General features: G+C 35.8%; 2 protein-coding genes across 17 annotated transcripts in view; one reads left to right on the top strand and one right to left on the bottom strand.

Moving 5' to 3' along the window:
- LOC122361837 (utrophin-like) overlaps positions 1-19,919 on the top strand; it is a 28,295-nt gene extending 8,376 nt beyond the window's left edge. Inside the window, exons 5-21 of one of the 16 annotated variants that reach the window (XR_006253029.1) lie at positions 1,877-2,139; positions 2,540-2,587; positions 4,468-4,546; positions 5,695-5,755; positions 6,213-6,274; positions 6,416-6,490; positions 7,170-7,371; positions 8,619-8,704; positions 9,003-9,160; positions 11,318-11,484; positions 12,199-12,310; positions 13,080-13,297; positions 14,576-14,614; positions 15,222-15,293; positions 16,345-16,461; positions 17,967-18,080; positions 19,147-19,919. Coding sequence is in view for 11 of the 16 variants with exons in the window: in XM_043262862.1 (XP_043118797.1) it covers positions 1,877-2,139; positions 2,540-2,587; positions 4,468-4,546; positions 5,695-5,755; positions 6,213-6,274; positions 6,416-6,490; positions 7,170-7,371; positions 8,619-8,704; positions 9,003-9,160; positions 11,318-11,484; positions 12,199-12,310; positions 13,080-13,297; positions 14,576-14,614; positions 15,222-15,293; positions 16,345-16,461; positions 17,967-17,997 (1,790 nt within the window). In the remaining 5 variants the exon portion in view is untranslated. Of the gene's footprint in view, positions 1-1,876; positions 2,140-2,539; positions 2,588-4,467; positions 4,547-5,694; positions 5,756-6,212; positions 6,275-6,415; positions 6,491-7,169; positions 7,372-8,618; positions 8,705-9,002; positions 9,161-11,317; positions 11,485-12,198; positions 12,311-13,079; positions 13,302-14,575; positions 14,696-15,221; positions 15,294-16,344; positions 16,699-17,966; positions 18,515-19,146 lie in introns of those variants that run through there. The other 15 variants (XM_043262864.1, XM_043262871.1, XM_043262865.1 and 12 more) reach the window with 15 other exon arrangements.
- Positions 19,920-20,082: 163 nt separating this feature from the next.
- Positions 20,083-26,993, bottom strand: fbxo30a (F-box protein 30a). The gene is made up of 3 exons (XM_043262861.1): positions 26,814-26,993; positions 22,606-24,675; positions 20,083-22,511 (listed from the first exon to the last, which is right to left on the bottom strand). The coding sequence occupies exons 2-3, from the start codon at positions 24,628-24,630 to the stop codon at positions 22,308-22,310; spliced, it is 2,229 nt and encodes a 742-aa protein (XP_043118796.1). The 5' UTR covers positions 24,631-24,675; positions 26,814-26,993; the 3' UTR covers positions 20,083-22,307.
- Between the last annotated feature and the right edge of the window lie 282 nt (positions 26,994-27,275).

The following is a 27,275-nucleotide window of genomic DNA, read 5'->3' as shown; positions in this document are numbered from 1 at the left end:
TAAAACCAAAATGCATTCTTGATTAACTTTTTTCAACCACTTCAAATGCTATTTACTAAATTATACATTTTATTAAATGTATATTATCTGCTAAGTATACATTTTTACATTAATTTAACAAAATCTTTTAATGGTAGCACAAATTAAAATCCCACAAACATTTCTCTGTTAAAGACACTTTGTTGCAGTGATAGATTTCACCTATCAGTCTGGATTTGTCCTCAATTGTCTGTTTTTATTAAAGATGCCACCAAGTGTCAAGTTTTATGTGTATTGTCTTTCCGATGTAAATGGTCGTCTCCTGGATTCAAACACTAATTTTTTATTGCGCCTTTCATTTCTGGAGGTCATAGTTTTAGGCTATAGCGTCGTTGCTGCTTGATTTATGTGTCTCTGTAATGGCTCAGTGGACACAATAAACCTTATAGGACACAAAGTGAAAAGTGAGAGAGTGCTGAAGGGGACGGATGTAAATCTGAACTGGATTTATAGCAGCTGATCGCAAAGGAAAGATTAGATTCCTGAGTAAAGAGACACGGTAAGTTCAGGTCCACAGTTTTATGGTTAGGACTAGGACTCTTAACAACTAACATATTTAGTAAATAATACTACTAAGTCCTGCAAAACCCAGTCTACATGTATCTAGCATGAACAAATAGCAGATAAGATAATCTTTTTAAAGTAGCCTACTGACAAAGAGTATTAGAAGCTGCTCAATTAAATAATTTACCTAACCATCCGATTCTAAAATGAATAATTTAATCAGAACCACAGTTTTATAAAACAAGTGAATAAACATTTACAATTACCCTGAAATAATCGGTTGTAACATTTATTTTAAATATGACTAACTATAGTTGTTCACAATTTAGACAAAAGGGCATATAAAAAGTAAATAATTCAAACAGAATCGAAATTGGGATCTTTTTGGAATGTCTACATTTACAAGAACCATCCAAACGAACCGATTTAATAGAAAGAACCTGAAGAACCGACTCACTTAACTGAATCGGATGTTCCAAAGGTATGTAAGAGGGAATAGGAGTTGTTTAGAACGAACTGATTCACTATGATTTGGAATTTCGAAAGCTTTGTATGGAACAGATTTCCATTACGGCGAAGCGATTCATTAAACTGAATAAATTTTACCAACCTACTTATGAGAGAGAATCGCTCTGGCTGATTCGATTCACTATACCTTCCAAAGCTTCGCATGATAGAAATGATCCTCAAAAAGAAGGATTCAGATTCACAAACAAATGTTTACTGGCTCTAAACCTCTCTTCTTTTTTTTTTTTAATCTGAGGTGGACCTAGATAAGTATATGGAGAAACTGTATAATTATATAGTATAATTATATATGCCTTTTGTGTATTCTTGAGATGTAGTGGTATTGTTTTTTTTTTTTTATCCTGGCAACAAGTTTGCATATATATTTTTGTCTTTTATTTTTTTGTCTTAATTGTTTTATTTTATATATATATATATATATATATATATATATATATATATATATATATATGGCTAAAAAAGATAGTTGATCCTTTTGTACAAACTGATTAGCTAGAATGAATCAGAATTACCAGCGTTATATACGAGTGTTTGATTTTCTCAGATTGGCCACTGAAGTTGCGATGCAAATGTAACTGTGACATTTAAATCGCTATTCCGCTAATCATAAAGTTGCTTATTGTATACTATTATGGTGTAGTAATAACGTAAAGGACGTCATGGTTATTGTGGTCTTTAAATGTCATCATAGCATGCAGAAAAACGCAGAATCAGATCACAAAAAAGACGCCAGTTTGAAACTTTAGATGAAATAATCACTCCAAAATGACATGGTCATTTGACTAATGCCGTCTTTGACTTTCAGCAGAGACGGTCCAGGAGGAGAAGATTCGTCAGCTGGCTCAAGCGGTTCAGGAGCAGGCCACTGAGGTCCAGCAGCACTGGGAGTTATTCAGTGCTCAGGCCGCCAGCTGGCAACACGAGGTGGACTGGGCTCTGAGGAAACTTCAGGATCTCCAGCATGCCATGAACCAGCTGGACCTCGGCTTGGCTGAGATAGAGAATGAGAGCTTGCACTCTGAGGAACACCGCAGGGTCAGCTGTGTGCTGGAGAACGTGGAAAATATTGTGAGTTCAAATTTTCAAAATTACAGCAAGTAGGACCATTAGTTAACTAATAATGAGCTATTTATTTGTTACACTATTATTAGTTAGGTCCAATAAATACTAGATCATTATTTTTTTTATAATGTACATGTTGAAATTTACATTAAGGCCAGCTAATATAGATATATAATAACAAATATTTTATTGTTAGTTCATGTATATTATTTTAGTTAAGTTAGCTAAGTGTTAAGAAAAGTTTTTTGTTTTTTTTTCCTGAATGAGAAGCACATACTACTTCTATTTCAAATTTTATGTATTCTAAATATTTCATAATTTAAGCCTAAAATAATCACTATTATAAGCTCTTATTATTTCTTGTTTTGACATCACCTGTTTAAAATGTTTTTTTTTTTTGGATTAGGTTTATGAGTATCCACAAGTGTTTAAGAGAAGAGGGAAAATTTACTCTGTGAGTTCATTCTTTATTTTTCAGTTTATTCCAGTTTGACCTCCACAGACTCTATTACACACTTGGATTTGTTATAGGCAGCTCATCCCTCATATCTCATGCGATGATCAAATATGACATTTTCTTTGTAATTTTAGCCTTGAACAGAATAAGGCACATCAAGTGGAAGATCAGACTCAGATTTGACTGTACAAGGGCATTTCAATAAATATTATAGTAAGACTTTTCATCTGAGTAAAAGCATTTGTTTGATTGAACTGTCCCACCAGGTCAGATTAGGTAGAGGCCATCAGACTGTTGATCATACGACGTCGAACATCAGGGTCAAGATAAGAGTTGCATTGGTTAAATTCTGAGATGTGCAGTAATGGTCACAAAATCATACTCTTTAAGCTGTATGCGTCCATGGATATGCTAAATGTAAATAAAAATGATATCACCCTCAGGCTATCCAAGATGTAGATTCGTTTTTTTTTTTGTTTGTTTTTTGAGAAATTCCATCACTTGCTCACCATTGGATCCTCTGCAGTGAATGGGTGCCGTCAGAATGAGAGTCCAAACAGATGATGAAAATCACAATAATCCACACCACCTCGGTCCATCAATTATAATTATATTAAACATGTTCATCATTAAGGCGTTTGTAAGAGTCCAAAATATTGCTGTATTTTGAGCATTATATTTTGGGTTCGGTGCATTTTGAATATGTTCTTTACAATCTCACACAATTTTTACAATATAATAATTGATGGATGGGTCGTGTGGATTATCGTGATCTTTTTATCATCTGTTTGGACTCTCATTCTGACGGCACCCATTCACTGCAGAGGATCTGTTGGCGAGCAAATAATGGAATGCTAAATTACTCTAAATGAAGAAACTCATCTACATCTTGAAGTACATTTTTTTATCTTCGTGTATAACTAAAGGGTAACATTTTTTACATCTCAAGTTTACAATATTTCTCGCTAGTCCACATAATAGCTGTAAAGATGCCAATTTGTGAGCAACGGGTCATTAGAGCCGACTGGCATCCCCCCCCCCCTGAAATGCTCACAGGGTTCATTCAAACCCCAGCGTTGACCTTGAAGAATCGATTATTTTTAATCACGCGTTAGGATCACTCAAACCACACGGAGTCCAGTTTGTTTTTGATTGCTCCTTCATCCCGCAGCGTTGACGAGTGTGTGACTGTCATGTTGTTTTGAGGATCCCGCGTGCAGAAATATTGACCCTCCGTATCGATCTGGGCAGCTGGAGAACATAGATAATTAAGCTGCTACCTGCCCAATGACGCTCTTGGGCCTTGTTTCACCAACACCCCTCATCAAACCACAGTCAGCCTGCTACTAACTCATTTCTGGAGCTCGAACAACAACATTTGTCACCCCGAGTGAGCATTTTGGGATTTCGCGTTTATAGTTATATTAATATAGCTGAAAGAGTTGCACCATTTGTGCATTTGGATGTCGATCACACAAGATGAAAAGGGCACTCGTTATATTTTGGCAGAGATGTGTCTCCGAAGACTCTTGAAGGCGGGCGGGTTGGATAATGAGCGTCTGGTCATTTCAGGAGTGAAGTACCACAGACTTCTTTTTCATATTCTCACAACAATGATTTTATTTTTTCTTCAGACTGCCCCCTGCTTAGTCGTCTCATAGGATGAAAAAGCCTTTAAAGCACTGTAATTTCCCTCTGAACCGAGCTACCATTATGTCTCCATTGGGGGGGTCCGTTTCGATCAGTGCATTATGCTCTGATAGCGCAGTAAGATGTTAGGCATCATTTTTTTTTTTTTTTATCTTGCCATTTGGTGTAGGCCCAATCTTTCAGTTTTCATTGTTTGAGAATATTTTTCTTTTTCAAATTCTTATCAGGGGATTGTGGGTAATCAGCACCGACAGTTGCAGTGCTCTCAAACGGATAAGGGATATTTCTCCCATGACTTCTTGTCTGGTAAGTATAAAAAAAGCATTTGTTAGTACTCCCATAGTCTTGTTTAAAGCGTGGAACACATATGAATTCATTTAAAAAAAAAAAAAAAAAAAAAAAAAAAAAAACTGTAAAGTTGAAAAATTATTTTTCTAGTGAATAGGTATATACTACCATTTAAAAGTCTGGGGTCAGTTAGAATGTACTTTTTTTTTTTTTTTAAGAAATTCATGCTTTTAAGTGACTTAAAAGTGATTTAACTGATTAAAAGCGAAACTTATTTACAGCGTTACAAAATATTAGAAAATATATTTTTAACAAATGCTCTTCTTTTGAACTTTCTAGTCATGCAAGAACCCTGAAAAAAGTATCCTGACAAAAACAACAAATCACCATATTAAAATAATTTCTGAAGACTGGAATAATGATGCCGAAGAATTAGCTTTGCACCACAGGAATAAATTACAATACAATAGAAAAGGGTATTTTAAATGATCATAATTCAGTACCACTTTATAATAGCTACACACCATGACTCATTAGTTAAGCATTAGTTAAAATATTCAATTCATCCTTTTATGAACCATTGTTCCAACATTAATACACTGTTTTCATACTTTATTAATGATCAATTAATCCTTTCTAAATTATTACGTTATTTGCAAACCAGTTATTTGGCAGTTGTCAGTGATTAATAAGATCATTTAGTCAGGTAGTTATGAACCGACTATTAACTAATGCTTACCTAATCTCTCATAGCATGCAATTATTATAAGTCTTACAGATAATTCATATATATATATATATATATATATATATATATATATATATATATATATATTTATTTTATTTATTTAATTTTTATTTTTTTTTTTATCAAATGTGCTATGCATTTAATCCAGAAAATGCAGCATAACAGACTTTCAAAATATCATAAAATCAACCCCAAGCTTTTGAATGGTAATGCACATTTTTTTAAGTCATACTCAACTCTAGAATATCTCATCAGCTAGAAATTGCTCTTTGAATTTTTTTTTAAAACAGCCGAAGAAGTCGTTGTTCAGAAAAACCCCAATTTGTCTTAAATACGTCTTCCCACTCTATGATAAAAACCATACTGCGTGAAAGTTATTCAAATGTCATGACTTTGAAACCTTCTGTCTCTCGACCAGTTTCCGTTCAGTCCCCTTGGCAAAGAGCTGTTTTTCATAACGGCGTCCCTTATTACATCAAGTGAGTTGTTTATACATTATCATCCGTGCTGTGACACATCATGCTCTTCGTGTTATTTCCCATGTGTTCAGTTTTGCATCAGAATGAAGTCATTCAACAAATTTTAATCTAGTTGCAGGCACCCTTACTAAACTGTATTATAATCATTTCCTTCAGAATCATTCTAATATGCTGATTTGCCGCCCGAGAAACATTTCTTATTATCACACACGATGAAAGCAGTTGTTCTGCTTAATGTTTTCAGGATTCATAGATGAACAAAAATATTCTAAATAAAAATCTAGATGTCTTTAATGTCACTTTTGATCAATTTATAAAGTATTGACAGCAAAAAAAACAGGCTCCAGTGAGAAACTTTGTCGGTTTCATTCTTATGCTTAACAGGCACCGAAATACATTTTCCATCATGCACTCCTTGAAGGCGAATGGATGTTAATTATTATTAATTATCTTTCAGTCATGAGCAGCAGACCACCTCGTGGGATCATCCAAAGATGACACAGCTATTTCAGTCAATGGGTTTGTTCTTGCTCCTGTCAATCAGTGTCAAGTCTTTCTATCCCTTCTAACAATTTGCTCTTTATTTAAAAATTGAGAACCAGGACTTTCCTTCACGGTAATATTCACATCCGGCCTTTATGTTTTGCCCTCAACGTGCAGCCGATCTGAGCCATGTGCGTTTCTCCGCTTACCGCACAGCCATGAAGAGCCGGCGGCTACAGAAAGCCCTCTGCTGTGAGTGATAACGTATCACTGAAGTCTTGCACTTCCTATACTTTCCTAAAAAAAAAACAAAAAATGGTTCTTCTGTGTGGGGGGTTCTGTACCAAATACCGTATTTGTTTGGACATTTATCATTGCGTTGCAAATTGCCTTCAGTGTGAAAACCCCCCCATTCCTTCTCACTCGAAATGACTTTTGGAAGTAAACAGATTACTGCGGAAGACAAAGGCAATTTTAACCAAGCAATCTCGAGCACTATCTGCTAATTTCGTCAGGACGTTTCTGGTACACTAACTATGAGCCTTTGATCTGCAGCAGGAGTTTTGAGAGCATTAGAGCCGGCAAGCCACCCGCTGACAACATTAGTACAGTACAAGCTGTGCAGAAATAGCCTTCAGTCAGGTTAGCCGGATGGCGTTTTTGGGGAAAAAGACAGCTGCTGCTTTTTTTCGCCTCCCATCTTCGGATGTGGGTGATGCTGAGAAAGGGTAGTTGTTGAAATGTATAATTGGTTGCAAATCTGATGAATGCTGATAAGAAATATAATTTTTTTTGCCGCCTTTTCAGTAGGGAATTTTCATTACACGCCAACGGATGAGTTACGCTCTGGTGGCTTTCATTAAAATGCGCTGAATGGAATTCATTGTGGAGACAGAAATGAGTGGAGATGAAATCTGTCTGTCTGTTTCAGTGGACCTTTTGGAGCTCGGCATCGCTCAGAGTGTCTTTGATCAACACAAACTCACACATAATGGCCAGCTACTGGAGATTCCTGGCATCATAAACTGTCTCTGCACAATCTACCGTGAACTTCAGCAGGTGCATCCGGATCTGGTTGATGTGCCTTTGTGTGTGGATCTGTGTCTAAACTGGCTTCTGAAGGTCTACGACAGGTCTGTATTTAGACACTTAATGCAACAGTTCATCCAAAAATGAGAATTTGCTGTAAATGAGCTCACCCTCGGGTTCTCCTAGATGATTTTTGAAAACAGATTTGGAGAAATGTAGCACTGTTTACCGATGAAACCTCTGCAGTGAATGGGTGCCGTCGGAAACGGCTGATAGAAACAAGTAATCCACATCACTCTAGTCCATCTTTTAATGTCTAGTGCAGTGAAAAGCTGTTTGTAATCAACAAATCCAACATTAAAGTATTTTAACTTTAAAATATTGCTTTTGACCAAAATATGATTCCATAATTCCAAAAAATTTCAAAGATCAAAATCACAATTGTTTATTGTTTTTGCTTGATCTGTGCGTATTTCTCTCCCGATTCACACTAAACAAACTAAGACTTTTTCCATGGAGAAAGCAATGTTCTGGAAAGGGGATTCATAATTCATTTGGGAGCAAGGGTTTGAAGTTGAAAAGGTCTTGGTTGATTTGATTATTACAGCCCATACACGGTTTATGAATAATGCACATTACTTGTGGATTACTGTGATGTTTTTATCGGCGGTTTGGAATCGTTCTGACGGCACCCATTCACTGCAGAGGATGAAAGTTAAATCTCTCCAAATGTGTTCTTCTGAAGAACCAAATTTATCTACACCTTGGATGGCCTTGGATACGTTTTAATTTTTTGGTGAACTATTCCTTCAAGTCACACTTAAATATGAATGCATCCAATAACAATCTATTTATCGTTTATTAAATAAAAAAAAATCTAAAGGCATTTAAAATGGTTTAACAAAAAGAAACCGTTTTAAGCGTATTATTTGGTTTATATCATTTTAAATCTGAACAGGTTGTCCAATACTTAACGCCATTTAAAAAGTACGTCTCATGACCTCTAAACTATTGCAGACAATCTCCTCTGTAATGGTTGCTCTCATACATATTTGATGTAATACTTTGTGCTAATTTCCTTTTGCAGTCCTACAGCAGTATTTCTATTTTTGCCAAGAGGACAAACTGACACAAAACTGCTTAGTAAAGACATAACCGGTGTTATTTGCCAAGATAATATGCATTTAAAAGATAATAAGTAATTTATGTGGTATATAAATGCAAGTGTATTCAGAAGGTAGAGTTTTGTTTACTCAATTTAAGGCAAACGGCTAAGTAACTGGCATAAAGTATTTCAACATCAAAAAAACGATTGAGTTAGCCTTTTGCTGTATTTTTATTTTTTTTTTAGCGACCGAAGCGGAAAGGTTCGAGTGTTGTCCATGAAGATCGGCTTGTTTTCTCTTTCGAAAGGACCTCTAAAGGATAAGTACAAATGCAAGTGCTTTGATCTTGAATATATGTGGCATAAAATATTCCATCCTGCTCTCAATTTATAAATGAATTAAGTTACGTTGTGAAACACTGGCTTCTTTCTTTCGCTTTAATGTCAGTGCAAACTTTGATCTCAGTGTCTCAGACGTACTGAGAACTGAATGCAACACCGACACCGTCCTTGCTGTGGCTCCTTCAAGGACACTTCTAAATTGGATCTTAAGTCTAAAATCTTAGCCGCTCGCCCTCCTGGTCTCATCAGGCGTCGTTCTTTGGCTTTGGCCCCCGTTGTCCTCCACAGATCTGTTCGCTCAGGTGTCCGGCGCTGCAGGTGTCTGTAACCAGAGACAGCTAGCATTACTGCTTCACAACAGCATCCAGATCCCACACCAGCTCGGGGAGGCCGCTGCGTTCGGAGGGAGTAACATGGAGCCCAGTGTCCGTAGCTGCTTTCAGTATGTGAGTAAACACTGCCTTCACCCCTCTTCACATCTTTCTATCGGGTCGAACGAACACCTGTTATTTCTGTATTATATTTATGCACTAATTATTTTCAAATTGCTGTTATTTTGATATTTTTTTCAGTCATCATTTGAGTTTAGTTTCTAATTACGTGCTTTTGTTTTCAAGTTTTAATTGGCCTTTTTAGGTTTTGTTTAATTGTAACTAGAGAGCTTAGTGTTTCAACCCATATGTCTTCTTTAAGAAATTTGCTTGGCATTGAGACTTAATTTAAGGTCAAATGAAACTTATGACGTACCAGTGTTATTGTAGTATTTATTCATTTAGAAACATTTTTAAAATCGTAATGTTTATCTTAAATTTCCATTGCTTTTTTTAATATTACTATTTAGTAGTGCTGTCAAGCAATTAATCGCAATTAATCACATCCAAAATTTTGTATGTGCACTGTGTATATTTTAGTACACACACATATACAGTATATGTTTTGAAAACATTTACATGTATACATTTATATCATGCAATTTATATTGTATATATTTAATATATAAACAACACATTTTTTCCTATATATATATATATATATATATATATATATATATATATATATATATATATATATATATATATATATATATGTATATATACATAATAAATATACAGAGTACACATACATGTAATATGTAAACTTTTTTTGGGAGGGATTAATCTCGATCTATCATTTGACAGCACTACCATTTAAGATTAATTTACTTTTATTGCAGTCATAGTTTTAGTTCTGATTTATGCTTTAATTCTAACTAGTCATTATATTAAACTTATTTCAGGTTATCAAAGCATTGAATTAGATTAAATGGAGACAGATTTATTTGATAGACTGTTACCGTTTTATTATTATTATTATTATTATTATTATTATTATTTTGAATTTGCTTTATTAAAATTTTTCAGTTTTCATTTTAAAATATTTTTTTAATTTCAGTTTTTCATTGCTTAATTTATTTTAATTTATATATATATATATATATATATATATATATATATATATATATATATATATATATATATATATATATATATATATATATTATTATTAATAATAATAATAATAATAATAATAATAATAGTAGTAATAATTATTAGTCTTTTTAATTTTTTATCAGATTCTTCCAAGGCTAAGTGATCTACACAAATTTAATCAGCACAGCTCTGTAAGAAAAATCTGAGCAATAAATTGTTCCTTTGGCTAAAGGCCATCATTTGTCCGAGTTGAATTTATGACCAGACCAAAATCTATATTTTCTCTTACGGAGAGTGAAAAAACAAAAAGTATGCATACAATAAAAAATGACAACGTTTAACAAAAATTCTGACATGCAAATCAATGAACATGATTCTATGATACATAATTCAGGTGTGCAGGACATTATATATTCCTAAAGGGAGCTGCTGAACGGATGCTCAGACTTGTTTATTTGGGGATAGGGGCTCATCATTACACTTCACTGAGTTTTGACATATAAATAAATGATGAGCTCGGTTATAAGAGTGGCGGACCTGTCGGGGGATTTACATCGCCACTTTCAGACGCTTAGCGCTCGCTTCGACAGCTGACGCACAAGCTACCCAGAGATATTTAAATGAAATCCACTTGATTTGTGCGCGAGCGCTCCCATAATATCACATGATGGAGCGCTTTATGATGTGGACCGCATCCACTGGTGTAATGGAGTATTTCTAAATCCGTTCAGCTCTCCTGGACAGATCCTCCAATACTTCACTGCTTTACTCGGGGTCACATCGGAGCTCTTTTCATTTAATGTTGCATGTAATGAAAGACTCTTGATGGCGCTGCCTTAACTGGCCTGCAGTAATTGATTCATAACAGTAGTAGCGGTTTTAATGTCACGAGGGAGACGCAAATGATCACAATTGGCCCCATTTGCTTCACTTCGAAATTACTAATGGATCTCTTTCCCTCAGGCTAATAAGGTTGTGATGGGATATTATAGTTTTTGGGTTGTAGTTGAGTACGCTTCCGAAATGATAAATAGACCATCTGAGCGCTTTCAGACTCAGACAGCTCCATTACAGAGCGTCACGCGGTGCATTGTGGTTGTGAATGAGGGGTTTGTTTGTCGTGCGGGGGTTCAGGTGGGCCGTGATGACGTCATTGAGCTGCAGCAGTTTGAGGACTGGATGCATTTGGAGCCTCAGTCCATGGTCTGGCTGCCTGTGCTTCACAGAGTCGCCGCAGCAGAAACCGCCAAACATCAGGCCAGATGCAACATCTGCAAAGAGTGTCCCATGGTGGGCTTGAGGTAAACAAAGTCAGCAGGGGTCAGATTTGCTTTAGGGTGGGCGGTTGTGACATCGGCATGCAGAAAACGAACTCGAATAGAATTTTCTTCAGCAGAGGTGCGTCACCCTTTTTCGTCAACCTCAAGAAGTCAAACAAAATTGCATTTTGTCTATTAGATTATTATTTCTATAAAATTGCACAATGAAATATACATTTGAAACAAGTAAAATAATATAATAAAAATGTATATAACTATTTTTATTAATTGTATTATTTTAGTAATTTTATACTAAAGTAATAATAATTGTATTATTAATAAAAATAATAATAATGATAATAATAATATTTAAATGAAATTTAAATATTTGGAATGTCTAAACCTTAGTGTAAAACCCTCATATTTTTCTAGCAATAAGGAAAAAAAAGTGTATAAAATATAAAATGATTTAATAAAACACTAATAATAATAATAATAATAATATAATATTATGCCATCTCAGAATGGGCAACAAGTTTTTTTTTTTGAATTTGTACAAAAAAAAAATTTAATACTTCACAAATGTATGTTTAGTCACATTTATTTTATAGCGCTTTATATAATAAAGATCGCTTTAGACAAGCTTTACAGCAATATTTAAATTTCAGCTGTAAGCAGCTCCATAGAAGACAATAGTGTCTTGATTCAGTTCAGCTGAAAGTCATCGCTGCTGTTAAGCACCTGTTTATCCTGCAGGTATCGGAGTCTGAAGCACTTCAACTACAATGTGTGTCAGATGTGTTTTTTCTCGGGAAGGATTTCCAAGGACCATCATCTCAGCTATCCAATGGTGGAGTACTGCACCCCTGTGAGCATCTAGAAGACGCCTGGGTTTCCTTGTGTTTTCAACCTTTGTAGAAAACGTAGTAGCTGCAGTAGCTGCAGCCTTAAAAAGTGCCAGCATATATATAAAATTTGGAAAATATATATATATATATATATATATATATATATATATATATATATATATATATACACACACACACACACACACAAACAGCCATTCAAAAGTTTAGGATCAGTAAGACTAGTAAAAAAACTGAAAAAGTTGTGATGCAAAGTTGAATCTTCATCAGCTATTTTTCCAGTCTTAAGTGTCACATGATCCTTCAGAAATCATTCTAATATGCTGATTTATTATTGGAATTTACAATGTTGGAAACACTTGTGATGGAACATATTTAGTGATTCATTCTTTTCAGGATTCAAAATATAATTCTTTTCTAACAATGCTAATCTATAGTCACTTTTTACTAATTTACCACATCCTTGGTGAATAAAACCATTAATATCTTTAAAACGATTTCTATTTTAAATAAGTGCTATATTTAAATACATCACAGGAATAAATTATATTTTAAAGTATATATGAAAACTTATATATATATATATATATATATATATATATATATATATATATATATATATATATATATATATATATATATATATATATATTAGATGTGTGTGTGCATATGTATATTATATATATAATATTATTACATTTACTTTATTGTTTGTGCGCGTGTGTAGGTGCATACTTTTTTTTTTCTTTTTTTTTCCTGAATTTTCTAAAGCCAGTGCCGAAACTCTCCTGTCCCTGCCTCTGTAATTCTTCACGCACAACAGAACATTTCCCTACAGCCTCTCTGTTACAGACCACCTCAGGAGAAGATGTGCGTGACTTCACCAAGGTGCTGAAAAACAAGTTCCGCTCAAAGAAGTACTTCACCAAACACCCTCGGCTCGGCTACCTGCCCGTGCAGGCCATCCTGGAGGAGGAGCATTTAGAGACGTGAGTTCGTCTAGTGCAGACATTCGGGCAAGCATCGTTCCTCTCTAGTTCTTTACTAAAAAAGTGCAAGAATTAACTGTACTTTTCTATATTTACACGCTGACTACAGAATGGCGTTTCTCTCGCTCGGCCTCGTGGGAAACGCGCTTCTCTGCCTCTGAGTTCATGAATTACTAAAGGTCTATTCATGTGTCGTTCGAACGCTGGAACAGATAAGAGGCCGCTCATTGATGTAATTCCAAAGCTGCCGCTTTAACATCGACACACAAATGCTGCTTCCCTCTCGTGGATGCGAATTTAATTACAAAAGCAATCAGGTGTCTGTTTAGTGAGATCGAGGGGGAAATGAAGAGACAGGACATTTATCATGTTCACGGCGGTCTTTTAATATTGAAATAAACCAGCTGTTCTCGCTGGCTTTTGTAACGTCAGAGCACAGAGAATAGTAGTTTTGCGTCGAGTGTCTTTATTACATGTCATGAGCTGTTTTGTCAATTGCAGCTGTTTTTTGTCCTTTTAAAATGAAATCATTTTTGCTATACTTGGCTTATTTTTATGTTTTGCTTTATTTCTTTTCCCAGACCCAGACGCTTAATGTCCATTTTATATATATATATATATATATATATATATATATATATATATATATATATATATATATATATATATATATATATATATATATATATATATATATATATTTATTATTATTATTATTATTTATTATTTTTATTTTTTTTTTTTTTTTTTTTTTTTTTTTTTTTACAATGATCCAAACTGAGTTAAATTATCATTAACTCATATAGCATGGATAATTATCTTTACATTTTGCACAAATTACTACTTTCCCTGTAGTTATGGTGTCATTTCCACCGCATTTAAAAATTGCATTTTAATATTTTATTTCATCTGGCACAAATTACAACTATACCTCAATTATGGTGTCAACTTTTTGTTTCGTTTTATTGTATTAAATTTTTTTCACACAAATTGACCATCCTTTACAAATTATGAATATATTACTTTTTATTTTTTATTTTTTTGGGGTTTGTTGTTGCTTTGCACAAATTACAACTATCTCTAATAATATTATGTATTAATTGCATAAAAATATTTTAAATAATTTCTACCGCATGTATCGCAAATGATACTTATAAGGGTTTCGGGGGAAAGCTGAAGCGTTTTTTTTTTTTTTTTTTTTTTTGCCCCTCAGCTTTAATGAAGTTTTCTTTGCAGACGTCTCTGATATTTTCTCACTCTGCTGTCTGTGTTTCTCAGCCCCGTTGCATTTGTAAGCATGTGTCCAGAGGAGTACGAGTGAGTATCTGCAGTCTCTCACTTCTCCTGAATCTGTTTTCATCTCTTCATCCAGTAAACGTCATCGGGGGAATTCAAGTTGTGCGTTCGCTAGTAGCCTCAATTAAAATGCATGAATGTTGTTGTATTACATGCAAAATATCGAACTAATTAGCTTAAATGCATAAAAGCTTTTTTTTTTTTTTTTTTTTTTTTTGCTGTTTTGTTGCAGTGATTTAATGAATGCATAATGTCAGTTCTCTTCAATTTAGAGCGAAAAAGTACCAACTTTCTTTAAAAAAACCCACTTGTGTTTTATTTTAACTAATGTAATGGCATTTTGAGTGCATTAAGTGTCCACTATAGATACAGAAACGGTGTATTCATACAACAGAAGAGGTTTTTTAATTGGCAACACTGAAAAGGTTTCTATTGCAGTCCGTATCCACTAATAAGCATTTTTCTCAGCCTTATTACAAGCTGAATTGCTTTGCCTCTTTCCTTAACAAGCCGTTCGGCTGAATGGAATATGTCATCTTGACAGCTGCGGGGGAATATAAAAGAAGACGTTTACGCATTTTACAGTTGGGTACGTGCATCACACTGAACTTTCACTTTTCATTTTTAGGTCGACACAGAACAACAGAGAATCCAGGACCATCCTACCTGTGGCAGAATCTCGCCTGTCGGCAGGAAAAATGTGAGTCGCGGCGGATCGTTTGGTTGAAGTGCGCAGCCGTTTGTCATTCTGTCCGTCACGCTGACACCTCAACTAACAGACTGACAAGCGAACATTTCATATTTGACCTCACAGTGACCAGCACAAATCAATTTGTCTCACACACCAGGCAGTTCGCTCATGCTTAATCATAGAGATCCTAAAAACAAATATTTAAAATGTGAATAAGCAGCTGTCACAGTTACTTTAGTATAACTAAAATAGTGTTTATTCGTATTTTAATTCAGTTTTTATTTTGACGATTCAGTAATTTTTTTTTTTTCCACTTTTTTTATTGAATAAATATCATAAACATATGGTGTTTATTTATTTTTATTTTTAGTACATCAAGTACACTAAATAAATTTTTTGGAATTTTTAAACATTTAAATAAAATACAAAGTTTTAATATATAATTTTATTAGAGTGAAGGATTATTTAATTTTTTATAAAATAACTTGCTTAATTTTTCTTAATTCGCCTTATTATAGATGAACATTTTTTATATGTTACTTGTCAGGTCACTGTTTGGCCACCATACAAGTCATTTTTCAGTGTAGGTTTTTAATAAATATTGTGTTTTTTTTTTTTTTTTTAAAGTGTTAAATCTAAAACTAAACTTAAACTTCAAAAGAATGAGTTAAATTAATTTGCACTGAAATCAAACATAGGTCTCAGTTTCTAAATCTAAGCACAGAGCAGAATGCGTCTTTTATACATATAGGACAAAAAGTGCTGAAAGGTTTCTTGAAACCAGGAGTCATCAAACTTTTAGCTCTAACTCACCTCTAAACACCTGCCTGGAAGTTTTCTTTGTAAGACCTTGATTAGCTGCTTCGGGGGTGTTTGAATAGGGTTGAAGCTAAACTCGGTGACCCCTGTCCTTAACCGTAAATAAAAGGACCGACGTTCCTGATGCCTGCACTGCAGATTAATTAGACGTCACCTGTCATGCAAAATACAATATCATGTATACAATGACAATATTGTATAAATAAGTGCAGCGTGGTCATCAATAATGTGTTCTCTGCAGCAGTGCAGACGACATCCGCACTCAGACTGATGAGAGAGCATGTGCACACCAGAGCTCATCCGACGCTGAGATGATGGTGAACGAGCTGGAACCTTCTCAGAGTCTGGAGGCGGACAGGTACCTGATACACGCTGAGAGCCGCTGATGGGCTTCTGGCTCCTCTGAATGCTAGCAAAACAGCTGCGTATAGCCTTATTCCAAAACCAAGACCAAAACAGCACGTGAAAGAGAGTAGTCCATCCGAATCGACAGCATTCAGGAAATAATAGGCAAAAAGTACTCAGATGAGCTAATATTTCTGACAAGATCACTTTGATACTTGAGGCAGAGGAACCGTGAATGGCAGTGGCCGACACTGGTAGGTCACATGACAGTGATGAACGCCGTACACTGATACTACAACCATTCATACTTCATAGAGCTGCAACAGATGTCATTTCAAAAAGCCTCCGTGTCGAAAGTTTGCATGCAAGAAGACTACGATTTGTTTTATAGTCAGATATAATAAATGATACCATCTTAAGGAATAGTTCACTCAAAAACTGAAATGACGTCATCATTTTCTGTACGTTAGAGAGCCGAGTTCTGGATTCTTGGCTGACCTCTGACTCGACGTATGATGTGAGGTCAGAAGAGAACAGATGAATGAGAATAGAGCGATACTAAATGCCATTTTATGATGGATATATTTGAATTGTGGAGCTTCAAAATAAAGTCCACTATCCAGCATCATTACCAAGCTTGGAAGAGCTAGGATACATTTTTTTTTAAAAACTCAAACTTTATTCGTCTGAAAGAAGAAAGTCATATACACCTAGAAAGGCTTGGAGGAACGTAAATTATGGGGTCATTTTCATTTTTGGGTGAACTGTTCCTGTAAGTTTTGAAACTCGTGTATTAATTTTATAATGTTCAGAGTTATTTTATACTGTTCAGTGCTTCTGTGTTGTTAAAAGCGCTATATAAATAAAAGTGATTAATCTAGTATCTACTATAGAAGCCTGTTTCTGCCACAGAATATTTTTAATGCCCCATTATAGATTTTTGAAAATGATCGTGCGTGTAACGCATCTCTAAGCGAATGAAAACATCCTGCAAAGTTTGAAACCTGAAAGTGCACCGTGTATAAAGTCATCTCAAAAGAAAAAGTCGACTGCTTGAAACGAGCTGGTTTTGAAATGTTGACGTCAGCATGAAATATTAGCATGTCGCCTGCCCACTTCTGACTGAAAATGCAAATTAATTTTTTTTGCCACTGTTTGGGACTCCCAAAACCAAAATATGAACCTTTCATGACACATAATAGGAGCACATTCAAAAAAGGTTTTATCATTTTGGTCCCACCAATGAATAAAAAAAGTGAAAAATAAATAAATGCCTTTTTTTTTTTTTTTTTTTTTTTCTCAGAGAGTTTATAACTCACAATTTGCATTTCTACTTTGCATTTCTGACTTGTTCCCCCTCAGGATTCTGAGGTTATGTACATTTATGTCTTGAAATTCTGAGCAAAAAGTCATGAAAGACACAAACTCAGAATTTAAAAAAGTCACAAGTACCATTTCAATTTAGCTTTAGTTCTGTGCCAAAAACCATCTTTCATAATCTACCCTCCTTCCTTTTAGATCTGAGGATGTTTTTGGCAACTTCACATGAGATTCTTCAATCAGATGAGATAGTGGTGGCCTGGGATCTGAAGTTTGAGTTCTTTGCATAAGATTTCATCTTGCATCACCCAAGTAAGAGCATCCCGCATCCCGCACCGAGATGACTGATGCCGTTTTAGTGTGACGGGACTTTCATCATCGCTGTCTTCTGCTCTTCAAACTGATAAGAGCTGGAGTCGACCGCAGTGCAGATGTGTTTGTTTATCCGCGAGCTGTTCTCTAGAGGATGACCGTACAGACCCCCACGCCACTTCCTCCCACGGAGACCGCTGTCATGCTTTTAATACCGCTGACATTCTCTCACCGTGACAATCAGTTCTACGCAATGCAAAGTCTGCTTTAAAAGAAGAGTTCCCCCCCTCCAAAAAAAAAAAAAAAAAAAGAAAATTAGCTGAAAACGTACCTGCTTTCAGGCTGTCCCAGATCTAGATCTTTTTTTCCTCCGCAGATTTGTGGAAACTTAACATTGCAGTGAATGGGTGCCGTCCAAAAAAAAAAAAAAAAAAAAAAAAAGCAATAATCCACACCATTGCAGTCCATTAAATAACATCACATGAAGTGAAAAGCAGCGTGTTTAAGAAACAAATCCATCAAGGAGCTTTCTCATCTATATATTGTGAAATATATAGATGTTGTGGCAAAATAAGGCAAAAGCAGCAAGAATTTAAAAAGGAGTGACTCTTTTCTGATTCCATTGATATCTATTTGTTTACTGTGTACATGTTACATGTGACACTATTGTGTGATTTGGTGTCTCAGCAAATTATATTAAAATGATATTGTTAATTCTTAACATTGCTGCTGTTGTCGAAAAGCTTCTGTGTCGACATTAAACTTCTTTGGATTTGAAAAGACTTTGCATTGCAATAAATATATTTTTTTTTTTGTCTCAGATGTTACTGCTGTATTTTCAATCCAGTTTTGATAATGAATTTTAAAAGCCATGTTTAGGCATCATTTAATTAAAAGATTACTCGTAATCAGTCTCAAACTCAACTGAATATCAATAATGCATGATTAATTAAGGATGTTTTGAACAGGATGCCATTTTAATCTCGTCTGATTTTTTTTTTTTTTTTTTTTTTTTTTTTTCGCGCCTACACTGATGTTTTCCTGTTGTTGTTTTTTTTCCTTCCAGTTGCAGTGTTGCAAACTGAAAAGAGCCGATTTCTTTAACCAAGATGCTATTAAAGCCACCCCATCTCTAAAGATTACATTAAATGATCTCGTTCGTTTTAGGAGATGATGGAAACCATTAATGCCTGTTTAATGGGCTAATGGTTTAAGGAACCATTCATTCATTATGTAATTGGTAATTACGGTGTTACATAATACTAATTACAATGCAAAGCAGACAAAAGATTTGTTGCTAAAAACACCATACCTCCTTGAGGATTAAGGATATAGCCATAGTCTCTGTAAAGATTGTTATCATGAAGGTATGCATCATTTATCGAAGTACATTATCGCTCCAGAAAGCTGTGCTTCTATGTTTAGCTTATGAAATGTGGCGGTGGTTCTGGGTCTAATATTTGTCTGTCTAAACCTCTGCCGTAAAAGCCAATTTCCATTAAGGTTACTGAAGCAGATGATTCCAGCTGACCACAGTCCAGCCCCTCAGTCTTAGATCCATTCATGACATTTATCATAGTTTTTCATGGCTGAGATAGAAACTGAAAAGGAGACAAAGTATTTGTTTATACAAGTATGGCCTAATTAATGGTGATTTATAGGCTACTCAATAGCCAAATCCAACTTTAAAGAAGTCAAAATCATTGATTTACTAACAAATTTGTATCTCTCAGAAAAATTGTCCTGCTAAAGACATTTTTTTTTAAATGATCATATTATGATTCTGAATACAGCAGCAGCACCTAGTGGTAAGACACTTTACAAAATAAAAATAAAGGAATATTTTATATATATATATATATATATATATATATATATATATATATATATATATATATATATAAATGAAGCAATAGCACGCACTTCAAGTAATTAACGTGTGTATATTTGACACTTGATTGGCTGCATATCTAGAGCCTAAACAAATGGCACACTGACAACCTGGATTTCTCACACTTTATTAAATAAAATAAAAAAAATGCAAATAATGACAACTGTTGGGGTGAAACAACTGTTTAGGTTAGTTAACCTAGATGGGCAAACATTTTGATTATTTACAATAGAAAAATGGATTTGAGAACTAACATGCATGAGGTCATATGAAATCGCAAATATGAAAACTGTATTACAAAATTGTCAGAGTATGGAAAGTAAATGTACATTCCTTTCAAAAACAAACAAACGACGGAAACCACACAGTATATAATCAACCCCGACCTTTCCACAACTCTTCTTCAAATACCTGAGTTCCCTCATATTACTATATATATATGGCTGTAAAACCTAGAGTAAATATATTTAAATAAATTCAAACATCACAATTGTTTAAAAAAAGAAATAAGGCTTTATGCAATATATAAATGCATTTTGTTCCTTTAGGGGAAAAAAAACACTCAAGCAAAGACAATGTAACACATTGCACGTCGACTGATGTCAACTGAAAAATTCTTTAAAAATAGACATTTCATGAATCTTCAGTTGTCAAAGATGCTAGAATTAGATTACTCAGAAACTCGGATGTTTCCGAATATTGCTCTATTGTCATCTCTCAACAAAAATGTAAGGACAGTCATACTGAAAATTCACAGAAAGCACATACAGTATCACACATCTAATCCTTTAAACAAGGCTGAGAGAATTGCTTTCTTTCCAGATGAAAAAAACAAAAAACGCAACATTTCAGAATGTTAGCAAACTGAAACATTGAACAGCACAACTGAAAAGAGTTATAAGGCTGATGATACACCGTGCAACTTTTCCAGCGATGTTGCCGTCAATGGGCAACCAGGTGAGACAGTGCCCAAGACCTAAAGATCTAAATTATCCAGATAGAAATGTGTTACTTATTCTCAGTGGAAAAGAGCCCAAGCAACGTTGTTTAAAAAAAGCTGCATCATCAGCCTTACAGTACATCTTAACTGTAAACTTGACTTTTTAACCATCAACAAATAAAAGTGGAAGAGAGTCACAAGCTCGTGTCAAGTTTCTCACAGATGAACTGCCTATAATGGCATATGCTTGATGTTAACCCCTGAGAGACAGAGAAGTACATCGGCACATGTACCGTGTGCAACCAAAAGTCAGGTTACAACTGCAGTCTTGTACCTGTCCTGCAGGTTTTTCGCAGTCACTCACAATCAGGAAGATTGTAAAAAGTATTCATTAAGGACATGCCATCGAGATTAAGTACATTTACATGAATTCTTTCACTTTTTAAAAGACACAGAGGATGACCACTGGAAGTGTTGTGTATGACAGTATCAAGTATATATATATATATATATATATATATATATATATATATATATATATATATATATATATATATATATATATATATATATATATATATATAGAAATGCTTCTCAGAGAAATAACTGTTGATTTTGTTCTGACAAACTGATATAGGAAAAAATTCTAAGACCGTCATTTATAGACTTTTAAATGAGAGAGAAATCAGGTGTACGTCAGTGGTTCTCAGTTAATGTTTTGCAGGTCTGTTCAGCAACAGCAGTTAAAAAAAAGGAAACGATCGAATGAAACTAACCATAAAGTCATGATTAAGTAGGGCAGTAAAATAACGGACTTGTAAATAGAGAAAAATGTCACAACGTCTAATCGAATTCATCTACTGAACGAAATGTCAAAATGGACAATTTCCTTGACATTCATCCTCTAGAAGGAAAACTTGGGTGGAAAAAACATGACCAAGGAAACTATAAAGACAGATTATATCTAGCATTGTATACGGTCACTATTTTTTGTGTCCAAAAGTAAAACCAATTGACAACCACTGATTTATGCTATAGAAATACTTGTGTACTATTCCTGTATTACAAAAATAAAGATAATGGTTTTCTGTTTGGTCATCACCATTTAACAATGTAATGTTTCTGGTTTGAAGCTACATATATCAACAAAAGCAATGAATTTGTAAAAAAACAAAAAAAACAAACTCTGAATATACTGTATCAAAAGTGCAGGACAGCACAACCATTGTCACTACAGCAGGTAGTTACTGTTTATTAAAAAAAAAACATCTCTTCCAAAAGTGGTTTAAGTTGAGGCTCTTATTTTAATGATTACGTCACCAAACAAATTCCACAGTTCATCTAAATACATAAGGCATGTTGTATTGTAAAATTAAATGCTCATTTTGACTACAGTCTATATCACTGGTTTGAGCACTGAACGTAAAGAGCGTCCTTCTTTTGTAAGTTCTCTTGTGAAACTCATACATGGAAGTGGGACAGCCTCTTCTCTCCGAGCTATGGTGTTAAACTTGCATGTCTTGAGGTGGTCGGCCATGCTGGATATGTTGGCAAACTTCCACTCGTTCACAGTGTCAAACGCTGTGCTGAACCGCCAGACCTAAAATGAAAAACATCAGCAAGTTTAGATTGCGGAAAATAGTTTTTTTTATGCTTGGTGCTTCAAGACAACAAGGTGAATACTTTTTGATTACCTTGTCTTGTATCTGCCAGGATGTGGTTCCATCAGCTCCCTTTGTCTTCTCCCAGAGCAGGACCACCATGCCACGAGATTGAAGAAGACTGGCACAAACGTCCCTCATAGTGCGAGACACCCTGGAGAGTTGGCATAGGCTAAAGCCGTCCAAGAAGCTTGCAATGTGCTGGAGTAACTCAAAGGGAAGGTCACTAAGGTGGTCACAGTGGGACCTAAACTGACAGGTGTCAGTTCTAGATAGAGGCTCATTGGGATAAGTTGCTAACCCTGGTTGCACCCCAAAGGAGCCCAGGTGTCGGTCATGGATGATTCTGAAACCTTGTACCGAAGGGCAGAACCTTCTTTGTGAGTAGGTGCATCCATAGTACGCCAATGGGCACCTTTGCTCCATCCAACCATTGAGGCCAGCATGTATGTCACCATGGACGTTTTTAAAATGGGAGGAGAACTCATCCCTGCGAAACAGCTGTCCACATACGAAGGTGAACATCGAACGCTGTTTGGTCTGATAGCGTGCCACACACTCCAGAACGAGGTCTAATCTGAGAGTGTGAAATGGGCTGGGGTTAGAGAGTTGTGGACTGGCGTGGTCACAGGCAGATGCTGAGGCAATATCACCTACCATGGTGCTGGTTGCCAGTATGGCAGAAGGGAGGGAAAAGGTTTGTGTGCCAAAGTCAATTCGATACCCATCTACAAAACGACTGTCTGAGATGCCCCTACCTCCGGGTGAGTCTCCCAAACAAAAAAGCAAGGCAGCAGTGATAAGGTCAATGCCATGAAGACCCATCGGATCATCTGCCACCTCAAGGTCTGACGTGTCCACCGCCTTGTCCTCCATCTTGGCTTTGAATAAATAGGGGTCAGAAAACAGAGTCCTTCGGCCATTAATTGTAAACAAATTCATTCCTCGGAGTACCTGGAGATTCTCCAACTTGCGCTCCAGCCATCGGTCCTCAATTCTAAAAGGCAAATGGTGCAGAACATTGTTGTGCATCAGGTTAGGCGCAGGGATGGGTAAAGGAAGAGGTAGTTGGGGGAAGTGGGGCATTTCAGGCTCCCGTGCTAGAACAGGTATGGAATGATCAGGTAAAACCTGCCTTATGTTTAAAGAGGCATTGTCCCTTTCGAGTCTAACCTGGCTGTCAGTGTTTCCTTCATTATGAAGTCCACTGAGTTCTATCCCACCATTCATTTCGCCTTCTTCTTCAGAAGATTCACCGCATCCACTGTTCTCCAACCAATCATCTCTTTCGTCTTCAGGGTCTACTGGAAATGGACAATCAGCCCCACCTACCGCTCCCAAATCAGAATCAGAATCAGTGTCACTTTCCTTTGTTGTGTCATTGCTAAAGTCCCCATTGCCATTTCTGACACCACTGCAACCTCCATTCTGTTCTTCACCATCAAAATTCTCCACAATCAAGTCAATATTTTTTGCACTACGGAGAACGTCTAAAGTGGCAGCAAAGCCTCCACTGTTTTCCACTGAAATTGTGTAAGGTCCACCATAAGGTTCCTCGTCTGTTTCAATTAATTCATTTTCCGGGTCTGAACCCTGGGGGCTGGAATTGTCCTGATTTTGCTCCTCCAGAGCTTTTGTCACAGTGGTTGCAACTTTAAGCGACTCCAGCAACATCCGCTGATCCTGGAGGGCCAACGCCATGTCAAGCTGCTCCACGTCACAGACCTCCTTACTCAAGTTGTCGTAGGACTTACGATCGGCATAACTAACTGGCCATCGGTTCCATTCCATAGTGCAACACACAACGCTGGCTGGGCACGTTTCAAGATGCTGTGCCATTTTGACCCTGGCGAGGTTAAATGGACATCCAAATCCACGGTTCAGACATGGGACTCTTTCATATGGGCACAGCAAACGGTGTTCATTCAGTTTGCATGAGTGGAAAACCGCCCCACATACAAGAGGGCAGCCCATGAGGTCACAGGAAATGCTAGGCTCTGGTCTCATCATACATCGGCGGTTGACACATTTCAGGCAATGGACATGAAGCTCTTCCATTGCAAATATTAGTGAGTCGTTGACTCAAAGACGTTACACCAAACACTGTGGAAGAAAAGAAAACAGATCGTTAGACCTGATCTTATTTTGGACACATGTGGGGCATCTTTGTAAATACCACACGGCTTAAAATCCATGTATGCCATTCATGGGGAAAGTCCCCTGTCTCTTAAAAGATATTAACGTAAAATCAGACCCTGTTGCCCTCTCACTGCATGTTTACAAAGTTACTAAACCATTGCACTGCCATTTCACAACTCTCCTAAAGTTGCACGGTCAAGCCGGTTCTTCGAGGACTGAGAGGGAACATGACCCCTTGTTTCTGAACGGTATGTTACAGGAATCAGTCATGGCTTCCACTCAAAAGAAACACTTCCATAAGGATCCTGCAATGTCATTCAAGAAGCTTCTCTCTCTCCAGCATGACAGGGCTTGGCCAGACATGTGCAGTTAAGACTCAGCCGGCATGACCTAAATGCAAACCGTCTGAATCAGTTGGGTCAAGGCGGGGGGTGTCTGTGGTGTAAGCTTTGAATTATCTTGCTGACTTTCAACATAGCCCTCGTAATACCAGCCGGGCATAAACATTGCGAAACATTTGTGTACAATGCCGGTGTATCAGCCTGCCACATGTCTTGTGATGGCTTCTTTTGAAACAGCAAAACACATCTAAGGATGTTTTCTGAATACTTAGGTGTTTGGTATCTAGAGCTCATGTGCTATTGGCCCAAGCAATCACTCATAAGGACTTACAACAGACAGCACGCTTACAGCATTTCAGTATGACCCCAAACATGACATGACTTCAGGATTCCAGTCTTAAGAGGGGGCTCAGATTTGTGGCAGTACATAGGAAGGTTACATTTTTGTGCAAGAACTTATGGTCTTAAGCTTGCACAGCTATCATTTTTGTTTATTGTTACATCTGTAGATGTATGATGCTTATTAGATCGCATTTTATTTTATGCAATCCAGTTGGTAATTCTAATAAGTTCATTTATTGTAACCAAAAATGGCCAAGTATATATGTATAAAGTAAATATACCCAACTTATTTAACTACAGGCCATGTTGACCTGTCCCCAACAAACAAACAACAACAACTGAAACAATTCACTGAATAAAATTAAGTAAAATAGGACATAAATGCATAACTGTTGCATAATAATACATTTCAATCTTAATGATCAAATGGGAATCATTCCATGAAACAACAGAATAAAAAAATATATATATATATATATATATATATATATATATATATATATATATATATATATATATATATATATGACTATAACACCCAAAGTAGATCTGAATGTTATTTAAAATAAATTCAGAATTGTATTATTCATACCAGTCTACACTGGTTACGCTTAAACAAAGTATATGCCAGTGACAGCATAGGCTAAATGTTATATAAAAAAACATGTCATTAGATAGTTTAATCTGCTTATTAATTCGTAACAATTCATTTTCATTAATTACAGTTGTTCGAATGTGAACATTGATAACTGACAGCTGAGTTAATTATCTCTGAGTCATCGAGGGCCTATAACCTGTGGATCCTAATGTTCATTTAATGACGTGACCACAAATATGTCATATGATGCATCATCCTAAACATGACATAATCATGCTCCTACACACAACGATCATAATAAACCCAAAACATTAAACGATCCTTAATATGATCCGATACTAACGTGAAATGTTTCCCAAATATGACACGATGGCAATAATGTTCTGCAGATGCACTGAAGTCAATCCGGTCCAACTCAAGAAACCTGATGCAGGTTTTGTTGTTCTTCCTAAACTGGAGTAAAACGACTGACAGCACGAACCTGACAGTGTCACGATCTCCTGTAGATCAATAATGAACCGTTCAACGCCAATGAGCTGTCCTTAAGCATCTTTACGTTTGTATTGTGACAGGTAATTGTTTTAATTCGTTTAACCGACAAACACAAAGCCTTTAGCATTAGCTGCTTAGCCGCGAACTGCAGGATTAAATGAAAACAACACAAACGCAACGAGCAAACGTCGTATACCGACTAGCAGTTGTCATGCTAGTATGAAGGAAAAAAATTAACATTTTGCTATTTTTACAAAGACCGGGTCTAACGCCATTCGGTTGGAGCCGGTGAGGAAACTACTCAAAGTAAACACATGAAAGTGTCTTACCGTTGATCTCAGACGAGTCTTTAGTCTTTAGTTTAATGAGAACAGCGAAGCATTTATTTAATTAAAAAGTATGATTACTCAATCGAGTGTAATGACAGTGATGTTGTTTTCACTGCTGTCTGACTGTGTTTCTGTTGAAATCTGTGTCTCACTGAACTCTACTGAACAGAGGCCCATAGATGGGCGGAGACTAAACACACACACACACACACACACACACACACACACACACACACACACACACACACACACACACACACATGCTGTTTAGGCATTATCATATTATTTTTCAGTATTTTAGAGTGCCATTTAAATAGCATCATGCGAGTCAGAAATCAAAACACACGGTATAGGATACGACTAACTATACCAATATGCCTTTTTATTTTTGTCTGTTGTACAGTTCAGTTGCACTTCTAAAGATATATTCTCTCAGTCACAATGTTATACACATATATATAT

Source organism: Puntigrus tetrazona, chromosome 17 (genome assembly GCF_018831695.1).
Source record: "Puntigrus tetrazona isolate hp1 chromosome 17, ASM1883169v1, whole genome shotgun sequence".
Classification (NCBI taxonomy): domain Eukaryota; kingdom Metazoa; phylum Chordata; class Actinopteri; order Cypriniformes; family Cyprinidae; genus Puntigrus; species Puntigrus tetrazona.
The sequence above is the reverse complement of the archived record's forward strand: the minus strand, read 5'-3'. Positions and strand labels throughout refer to the sequence as shown.

What these genes read in the sequence shown, in the direction of transcription:
- fbxo30a (XM_043262861.1), bottom strand. Translation starts at nt 24,630, where the DNA reads ATGGAAGAGCTTCATGTCCATTGCCTGAAATGTGTCAACCGCCGATGT. An exon ending in CCTGGCAGATACAAGACAAG is followed by an intron (nt 22,512 to 22,605) that starts GTAATCAAAAAG and finishes TTTTCATTTTAG; the next exon opens with GTCTGGCGGTTCAGCACAGC.